The 10,606-nt window shown below is 37.4% G+C and overlaps 1 protein-coding gene across 1 annotated transcript in view; it reads right to left on the bottom strand.

The window, feature by feature from the left end:
* USH2A (usherin) overlaps positions 1–10,606 on the bottom strand; it is a 1,482,371-nt gene that overhangs the window by 200,092 nt on the left and 1,271,673 nt on the right. The window contains exons 56-57 of the mRNA XM_007952540.1: positions 6,007–6,190; positions 4,449–4,606 (exon numbers count right to left, since the gene is read on the bottom strand). Of these exons, the coding sequence (XP_007950731.1) occupies positions 4,449–4,606; positions 6,007–6,190 (342 nt within the window). The remainder of the gene's footprint in view (positions 1–4,448; positions 4,607–6,006; positions 6,191–10,606) is intronic.

Genomic DNA, 10,606 nt, shown 5'->3' with positions numbered 1-10,606 from the left:
TTTGTCTAATTGTTGGAGATGTTGGTTTAAGGTGTTGATTTTGGCTCTTTCCTCTTTTTTGATGTGTGCATTTATTGCTGTAAATTGGCCTCTGATCACTGCCTTTGCTATGTCCCAAAGATTTTGGTGTGTTGTATTTTCACTCTCATTTGATTCAAGGAATTTTTAAATTTCTTCTATTATCCAGTCATTCCTAAGGAGGGTGTTGTTCAGTTTCCATATGTTTGCTCTTTTTCTGTTAATCTTCCTATTATTGATTTCTAATTTGATAGCATTGTGATCAGAGAAGATGCTTTGCAGTATTGCAGTGTTTTTAAATTTATTAAGGCTTGCTTTATGGCCTAACATATGGTCTATCATGGAGAATGTTCCATGTGGTCTGGATAAGAATGGATATCTTCTTGTTTTTGGGTGAAGTGCTCTGTAGATGTCTATACAATCAAGTCAGTGGATTGTTTTGTTTAGTTCTTCTGTGTCTAAGTGCTCTGTAGATGTCTATAAAGTCAAGTCAGTGGATTGTAGTTTTTAGTTCTTCTGCTTCTTTTTTGAGTTTCTTTCCAATTGTTCTGTCTTTCATTGAAAGTTGTGTATGAAAGTCTCCTACTGTGACTGTGGAGTCATCTATGTGTCTTTTCAATTCTGTTAAAGTCTGATTGATATATTTTGGGGATCTTTCCTTGGGTCCATAGATATTTATTACGGTTATATCTCCTTGTTTGAGTGATCCTTTAATCATTATATAATGTTCTTCCTTGTCTCTTCTGGTGGTTTTTGTCTTAAAGTCAATTTGATCAGAAATTAATATTGCCACTCCTGCTCTTCTTTGGTTGCTATGTGCTTGATATATCTTTTTTCCTACCTTTGATTTTTAGTCTATTTTTGTCTTTGTTTCTAAGGTGTGTCTCTTGTAAACAGCATATTGATGGATTATGTTTTCTTATCCAGTCTGCAACTCTCCATCTCTTGAGTGGTACATTTAATGCATTGATGTTCATGTGTAATTATTGACAAATATGAATTTGTTGCTGTCATTTTGTTATGTGTTTTCTTCATGGTGTTTCTGGTTTCTTTATTCCATATGATTTTCTGTGCTGAGTTCATTTTGTTTATAAACAATGTTATCATTTCTGTAGTTGTTGTTATTTTAGTATTTGCTAAATATCTGTGCTTGTCCTCTTTTTTATTGTGATGTGAAGGTTTATCATTTTTCTTTGAGATTACCCTGTGATTTATGATTTTCTCCCTGAGATTAGAATAGTCCATTCTATCTTGCAACTCTCTTGACTTCCTCCCTATTTAGAAGTTTTGTAACTGCACTATTTTTTCCCTTTTTTTTTTTGTTTGTAGCTATCTTCATTTGTCAATTGATTTCTCTGGTTCTCTGTTTACAACCTTGTAAGTGTATTTTACTTTGGATACTGCCACAATTGGTTTGGTTTCTGGGTTATGTCATCATGTGTATTAATGGGCAGTTGTTGTTTGCTATTAATGGTTCTCTGTCCAAAGGACTCCCTTTAGTATTTCTTGTAAGGTTGGTCTGATTTTAACAAATTCCCTTAATTTCTGCTTATCTGGAAATGTCCTCATTTCACCATCATATTTGAGGGACAGTTTTTCTGGGTATATAATTCTTGGTTGGAAATTTTTCTCTTTCAAGGTTTTATTTATACAGTCCCATTGCCTTCTCTCCTGCATGGTTTCTGCTGAGAAGTCAGAGCTTATTTTCATTGGTTGCCCTTTGTAGGTAACTTTTTGTTTTTCCTGTGCTGCTTTTAGGATTCTTTCTTTGACTTTGTTTTTGGTGAGTTTGATTATGATATGGCTTGGTGATTTTCTTTTGGGATCTACCTTGTTTGGGGTTCCTTAGACAGCTGCTCCTTGGAAGGAAGATGGGGCAATCTACTTCCGTAGTGATAATGCCTCAGAAACCCAAGGAGGGGTCGCTATAAGAAGGGTCCAACTCAGCAGCATATAACAACAACAACAGACTTCCTGAATGGATATATTCTCATCTTTCATCATATCAGGGAAGCTCTCTTTCAAGAAATCTTGGATAATTTTCTCAGTGGTTTTCTTTTTCTCTTCCTGTTCTGGAATTCAGATTACACATAGGTTATCCCTTTTGTTGGTATCCCACATGAAACTCAGGCTTTTTTCATTTTGTCTTGATCTTTTTTCTGATTGATCCCTTTCCAAAGAAGTATTCAGGTATTTGTCTTCAATCTCATTAATCCTGTCTTCCATTGATTTGATTCTACTCCTTTGCTCTTTCAGTGTGTTATCTATTTCTGACAATTTAGTATTAATCTTCTGGATTTTTATCTGTAGATTTTGTATCATTTCTAATTTTTCATTTATTTTGTCATTTTGTTCTTGTATTTTTGAAACTGTTCTAGAGTTTTGTCTGTGTTTTCCTTTATGTTGTCCATGTTTTCCTTGATATGTCTCTCAATCTGTTGAAGGTAGCTAAATATAATTCTTTTGAATTCCTTATCAGGGAGTTCCAATGTTGCTTCTTCTTCAGGATGTGTTCTGGGTCTGTATCTTGCTCCCCTGTTTCCACTTCTTTATCTTGCTTCTTTGTGTGGACTGAGATTGTCTGTTGTCTCTGAGACATTGTGACTTTGTTGTATTTATATTTAATTAGTGGTTGTGTGTTGGAGTGATTCATCCAAGATTTTTTTCTTTTTCTTCTTCTTCTTCTATTTTTATTTTATTTTTTTTTTGTGGATGTATTTGAGAAAGCTTGGTACTATGCTCTGCTATTCACTAGTGTGCAACACTTATGCACTCACCACCTATCTCCTAGTGGGTGTGATAGAGAATGAGAGTGGCTGCACAGATCTCTGTTGACTGTTGGTGAAGAGCAGTTAAGGGTGAATCAGTCTCTTATTTGTGGTCATGTATTATTGGTCAGTTGATGCAGAAGGAAGTGGAGGCATTCAGTAAGTGCAGCTGCAGGAGGTATGGGTGTGGTTGGGTTTTATGGGCATGATTGCTGTCTCCCACTCAGACAAAAACAACAATTAAAATCCCATAAAAATAGTAAAGCAAGAGGACAAAAAATACACACTGCATAAACACACAGGAACAATCACCAGAAAGAAGAAGAATTAGAAAAAAGGCAATAAATGAGAGAAAATACTTAAAGAAATACTTTAAAAATCCAAAAGAAATATGCTTAGAAAAAAGGGGGAAGAAAACAAGATCAAAATATCTGAGGAGGGGGGAATAAGAGAAAAGAGGTAGAGTAGGAGAATAATGAAGAAAAGAATGGGAAAATGCAAAATGAAAAACAAGGAATAGGGAGACCCACAAGAAAGAAAAAATGGCAACTACAAAAAGGGAAGAGAGAAAAAACTGAAAACTAGAATCGGAAAGGGAAGAAGAGAGAATAATAATAATAATAATAAAAAGATGGAAAAAATAAAAAAAAAGAATAACTTTAAAATAGACAAAAATAAACAAACTAAAAAAAACAAAAGGAAAAAAAAATCTGTGGGGTGGGGCATGGTACCCAGGCTCTGTCAGGGCACACAGGTTGAGATGGAATTCCTGCTGGCCCAGAAGGTGGGTGGGAGTGAGGAATGGCTGCACCTTTGTTCACCAAGAGGGTGTGGGGTACAAGAGTATCAAGGGGGATATTTCCAGTCCTCAGTGTCCACTTGTTCTCCCCGGCAAGTGAAGCCTATTCTTAGGTCCTTAGAATCTGAGAGAATGTTGTCGCTTTCAACATCCAAAATGGTTGAGCCACTTGTAAACATTCAAAATGTTGTGCCCTCCAGACAGGCAAAAACCCACAGTGTCACCTGTCTCCTTCTTTGCTGCTTCCCCTTTTATTCACCAGCTACTAGTGCAGTCCTCTGTGCAACCCCTGGCTAGCAGGGCTGATTTTTAGGTTAATTCTCAGGTCCCAACACATCTTGGCAACATCCAAGCTGTCTGTGCTGTCAGGATCACTGACAGTCTGCAGCTCCCTATGTCTTCCTTTCTGCTGTTCTCATGCAGGTTCTTCCACCAGTTGGAGTTTAGTCCACTTCTGTATCCTTCCTTTCCAAGCTCAGTGCTCCAGGATTATCTTCTGTATCTGTGTTAATTGGTTCCTTTTTTGTTGTTGTTGAGGAGTGTTTGTGTAGTTTGTCTGCCTAGTTTACCATCTCACTGGGACTCCCCAAGACAGATATTTAAAGACTGGTACTTGATAGAAAGTATGGCTTTGATAGAAAGGTGTGTGTGTGTGTGTGTGTGTGTGTGCATGTGCATTCATACATTTATATACTCAAGAGTGTGGTTCATGATTATTCTATTCATATTTATCAAGGAGATAGACAATATCCTTCTGATTTACTAAATTCACATTTCCATTATTATCTCTAATTCCTCTCAAATATTTTACACACAAACACATCAGAGGGAGAAAAAAAGAGAGATAAGTTTTAACTCTTTACCTGGTGGGTTCCAAGCAACAAATACGGAATAAGGTCCATTTACTGTTGTATTATATGGAGAATGGATTTCTTCTGGTGTCCATAGAGGTGTTTGTACAACATAATCATCACTAGTACTGCTGCCACCTTCAGTTTTGGCTTCTAACTTGTAAACATATCTATATGTTAAAAAAAAAAAAAAAAAAGAATTTTGATAAGGCAATGCACGAGACTTGAACAAAGATTGTTGGCTTTTCTGTCATACTTAGTCTTAAATTTATGGGAAATTGCCAACCTTTTACTCCTTGACCAGTAACCTCATGCTAGACTTTGCAGTTTTTCCAGCACTAGATAGAATTCTCTTCAGTTCATCATTATTTCTGCCCTGCCCATCTTCATATTTAACCCTAACCCTGGTACTGCCATGGTTAAATATTTGGCTGTTAACCAAAAGGTTGGAAGTTCCAATCTTCCAGCAACTCCTCAGGAGAAAAGACTTGGTGGTCTACTCCCATAAAAATTACAGTTTGGAAACCCTAAGTGACTATTCCACTCTGTCATATAGGGTCATTATGAGTCAGAAATGACTCAATAGCACACAACAACAACAATAACAGTAATTCAAAGTTTTTATGGAAGATTTCAGGAAAGTCTGTGTATGTACAGTTAGATTGTGGAGGATTCAGTTTAATTTTCTCTGTTTTCAAATGGGTTGGAGTTCAGGAAATTACAAAAAGTGATTCTAAATTGATCTCTACTCTCTACTATAAAACTAAATTGATCTCTCCTCTCTGCAATAAACATGTATTGATATAAAATATATTTTGTCTTCACTGTGAAATGAATGGGAATGAATTGTAAGTATATGGAACTGTTTTGACCAAAAATTTCTCATCTCTATGTATACAGTATTAGATGACTGATGGCACATAACAACAACAACAACACCAATATATATAGTATAGCAAGTAGAGAAAACATACTAGACAAAATGATAGTATAATGTTTTCTCTGGTAGCTTAGGGGCTAAGGCACTTGACTGCTAACCAGAAGGCGCACCAGCCACTGCTTGGAAGTAAGGTTGGGCAATCTACTTCCATAGTGATACCGTCTCAGAAACCCAAGGAGGGATCACTATGAGTCAGGTCTTACTCGAAGGCACACAGCAACAACAACCGACAATAGTTAATGTAAAACATAACATTTAAAATTTTTTATTGCTAGTTTCAGAAAGCATGATTTTGAAGATAATTTGATAATTTTGAAGGTTTAATACTGTGTGTATTTTATATATTTAAAAATTCTTATGCTTCAGCATTTAATTAGTATTTTTTAATGTTTATTGATATTTTTGAGGAATTTTATGTAATCTGAAGATTAACTTAATGGTTTAGCACCTGTGTCTTATTGATAGAAAGATCTCATTAACTACAGACTGATTAAAGAATGAATAGATTGAATGATTGATGGATGGATTTATCGATTTAATATTGTTTCAGTGTGAGATGTGCTATTTTTCAACCTCCCCCCAAAATCTAAAAATCTTATGGGTGATTGATAACATCTTCTTTTGGTTTACCTGGTGTTGGGTTCCAGGTTTTTGTCAGTGAAATTCTGCTTCTCACTGCCACCCAGGAAAACCAAAGTTCCATTACGCCTCAAGTTATATTGAGAAATAAGGCCATTGGGCTTTTCTGGTTGACTCCAATATAATTCCACTGTTGTAGAATTGACGATAATATGTCGAGGTGTCATCCAAACTCCTGGTGAAAATAATAAAATGAAGTTTTATTATTAGGATAAAAGTCACACAATCACTTCACAAACTCAGATATTTTTCTCTGTTCACAAAAAATATCCCATTGAGCAGCAAAAATACATTTTGTTTACTTTGGAGGTAAAATATATAATTGGGAAAACATTTATTTATTTATTGCTTTATTTTTTAATTGCCTTTAGAAAGCGAATGTCAAACAAACAATATAGAAATTACTCTGTATTTGTTGCCACTTGGAGTGTAATTAAAATGAAGGCCTAAAAGACTGTCCAGGGATTTCAAACACTGGTGCCTATTTACTTGGCATTTGTAAAAGTAACTACAATCTAGTATTTGCTTTAATGATACAATTTAACAAATTCTTTCACTTTGCCTGTAGGACACCACTTGCTCTGTTTGTTTTTCTCCTTTCTCTTTGGTTACTGCTTCAGGGCTTATTGACTGGCTTCTCTATCCCCAAACCAAACCAAACAAAATTCACTGCCGTCGAGTCGGATCCGACTCATAGCGACCCCTCCTTGAGTTTCCGAGGCAGTATCACTACGGAAGTAGATTGCACAACCTTCTTTCTGAGAAGTGGCTGGTGAGTTTGAACCATCAGCTTTCTGGTTAGCAGTCAAGTGCCTTAGGCACTATGCCACCATCATAGTGCTTTAGGGACTTACATTCTCTATTCTGTCCTCATTGCCCCTCCTCTTATCCTTTACTCCTCCAACTGTCTTTCTTGGTGACCTCCATTTAGTACTTTAGTTTTAAATATCTTCTATATTGATGTAAATCGTTTTGTTTTGTTTTGTTTTGTTATTTGTACAACTATGTATTAGAATTGATTCAATGGGGTTACATGTGGAAGCTACCACTTGTGTGTCAGTTTGTCATTCTATTGAGGTTTGAGTGTTGCTATAATACTGGAAGCTATACCACCAGTATTTCAAACAGCAGCAGGGTAACCCATGGTGGACAGGTTTCAGTGGAGCTTCCAGACTAAGACAGAGTGACAAGAAATGTCTGGCAATCTACTTCCAAAAATCAGCCAATGAAAACTCTGGATCACAACAGAATGTTGTCTTACATATTTTTGGAAGATGAGCCCCCAAGTTGAAAGGCACTCAAAATACACAGTGGCTCCAACAGTGGACTAGAACACACCAGCAATTGTGAAGATGGCAACACTTTGTTCTGTTGTACCTAAGGTCACCATGAGTTGCAGCTGACTGGGCAGTAACTAACAACATATGCTGAAGCATCCCAAGTGCACAGAGTAGCACTCTCTCCTGAGCTTCAAACTCACAAATCCCACTGCCTACTTGACATTTCCGTTTCTCCTGCTTCAATACAAGTTTAGCTCCAAAAGGGCAGGAGTCTTCTCTGTCTTATTTTTTCAGTGTATCTGTATGGATAGTGCAATGCCTAATAAATGAATGAATTCATTGTAAATATATCTCCTACAAAATACTATATTAAGCACTCTCACCTACTCTACAGAATACAAAGATGACTTAGACGTAGCTTATTCTCTCAAGGTGTTTACTCTTCTGAATAACACATTAAATATACACATTAATATCTGCAATTCAAGTCGAACATTCAAATACTCTTCTAGATGAACAAACTATTAATGGATAACCTAGACATGTGAAAGATCAGTCTTATTACTTTATGATGTCATTTAGGTACACTCTGAATAGATACTGTAACTCCCTTTTTAAAAACACATTTCAATATTAGGTTCCCTGAAACCAATAGTTTTTAGTTGATTTTATCTCAGGTGTTAAGTTACCCTGTGTTGTTGTTGTTAGGTGCCATTGAGTTGGCTCTGACTCACAGAGATCCTGTGTACAACAGAAAGAAACACTGCTCAGTCCTACACCATCTTCACAGTCCTTGCTTTGCTTGAGACTACTGTTGCAGACACTGTGTCGAGCCACCACATTGAGGGTCTTCCTCTTCTTTGCTGGTCCTCTATTTTACCAAGCCTGATAGCCTTTTCTAGGGACTGGTCCCTTCTGACAACATGACCAAAGAATGTGAGATGAAGTCTGGCCATTCTTACTCCTAAGAAGCATTTCGTGGAACTTTTTTTTTTAAAGAAGTAGATGGCAATGTCCTGCTTTCCTTTCTGTCCTAGTCTGGAAGCTTCTCTGAAATCTGTCCACCATGAGCAACCCTGCCAGCATTCAAAACACCGGTAACACAGCTTCTAGCCTCACAGCAACAGGCAAGCCACCATAGTACCACAAACTGAGAGATGAGTAGTAGAAATTAGTCTATAGGAGTAAGCTTTTACTATTTTCAGAAGGAAAAAAAAATAACAACATTGAAGTACAATTTATTCAGTAGCATTCTAAAAGAATCATGATAGATTTCTAAATGGCTCCAACTTAAAGACATTCTAAGGAGTAACTGATTCCTGAGGAGATGGTAGATCATTTTGTTCTAAGAGCTTTCTCTATGTCAGATGCTTGGAAAAACCCACAAATCACAGTATACGTGTTTGCCAACAGCTGCCAGATGATTCAACCCACTAATTAGTGTTATGATTTAAACATGATATTAATTTGTTGATTCAAGAGATAAATACATAGGTTTAGTTCATAATCTGCTTCCTGTAGTCGTGTCTTTCTCACCTTGAAAGATACATTGCAAATCACCAAAGTACTAGAAAGGCTATTGCTTAGTTTCTAATTTGAAGTAGTTCAGGAAGCCTACAGACAAATGGAGGAGCTAATGAAATAAAATTAAGCAAACTTTTGAGTTTTCTTCCAGTTTTAAATAAAAATTGTTCATACTTATACAGGGTGGTGATTGGCAAGATTAATTTCAAAAAGTGCGAAATAACTAATAAGTGCTCTATTTTACTTGCATACTATTCGTTGCACAATGATGTGGAGAAGGAGCTGTGGTGGTGTAGTGGGTGAGATAGATATCTGACTGCTAACCAGAAGGAAGGTCCAAGGTTCAAACCAACCAGCTGCTCCATGGAAGGAAGAAGGGGGAATCTACTTCCATAAAGATTTACCATATTGGAAACCCAAAGGGCGTCACTATGAGTTGGAATCGACTCAATGGCAGTGTTTTTTTTTTTTTTTTAATGATATGGAGATGCTGTTATCTTGGCAGTTGGAAATTCTTTGGTAGAGTGAGATGCCTTTATATAACTCATGTGAACAATCTGTTCTGGCCCAAACGCAGCCTGAGTCTCATTTAGGCACCAGAAAACCTATTCTGAATAATAAAGAGGCAGAGATAGGCAGTTCAATAGAAGGGCATGGATGATAGGGAAATAATCTAGGAGGATGGTGGGGGGAAGGATGGTAAACTATGAAAGGGAAAGGTCAGAAGGAAAATTCTGGTGGGCCTCAAAACACAATAAAACTAAAAGCAAAGCAGTTGCCTTAGAGTGAATTCTGACTGCTGGTGATCCCATGTGTTGCAGAGTAGATGTACTCCATGGGGTTTTCAAGACTTTGATCTTTTAGAAGCAGATCACCAGGCATTTCTTTTCAGATGACTTTTGCCAGCCTTCTGGTTAGTAGTAGAGCACTTAACCATTTGCACTACCCAGGGACCATGTGGTTGTTGTTGTTGTTAGGTGCCGTCGAGTCATTTCTGACTCATAGAGACCCCATGCACAAAGAACGAAACACTGTCCGATCCCGCGTCAGCTCCATGATCCCTGCTATACTTGAGCCCATCATCACAGCCACGGTGTCAATCCATCTTGTTAAAGGCCTTCCCCTCTTTCACCGACCGTCCACCTTACCAGGCATGACATCCTTCTCCAGGGAATGGTCCCTTCTGACAACATGACCAAAGTAGGTGAGACAAAGCCTGGCCATTCTTGCTTCCAAGGAACATTCTGACTGTACTTTTTCCAGGACTGATCTGTTCTGACACTCAATGGTACTTTCAGTATTCTTTGCCAAACCACACAACTCAAAAGCATCAACTCTTCTTTGGTCTTCCTTATTCATCGTCCAGCTCCCACACGTATATGAGGCAATTGAAAATACCATGGCTTGTGTCAGGCACACCTTAGTCCTCACAGACTAGTCCTCCTTGCTCCTCAGCACTTGAAACAGTTCCTTTGCGGTTGACCTTCCCAGTGCTACACGTCATCTAATGTCCTGACTGCTGCTTCCATTGGCATTGATTGTAGAACCAATCAACGTGAATTCTTTGACAACCTCAATCTTCTCTCCATTTATTGTGATGCTGCTCATTGGTCCAGTTGTGAGGATTTTTGTTTTCTTTATATGGAGACATATTCCATACTGCACACTGTGTTCTGCATTCTTCAACCTTCAACCCAGGGACCATAGCTACTGGAAAAGCAACATGCCTATTGGAAATGCTTTAAATTGATCTTGAGTATCATGTAGTATGACTCACTCCCTGTGTC

This window comes from Orycteropus afer, unplaced genomic scaffold (genome assembly GCF_000298275.1).
Source record: "Orycteropus afer afer isolate SDZICR_OR568_19922 unplaced genomic scaffold, OryAfe1.0 scaffold00013, whole genome shotgun sequence".
NCBI lineage: Eukaryota > Metazoa > Chordata > Mammalia > Tubulidentata > Orycteropodidae > Orycteropus > Orycteropus afer.
Note: the sequence above shows the minus strand (reverse complement) of the source record. Positions and strands in the feature narration are given on the sequence as shown.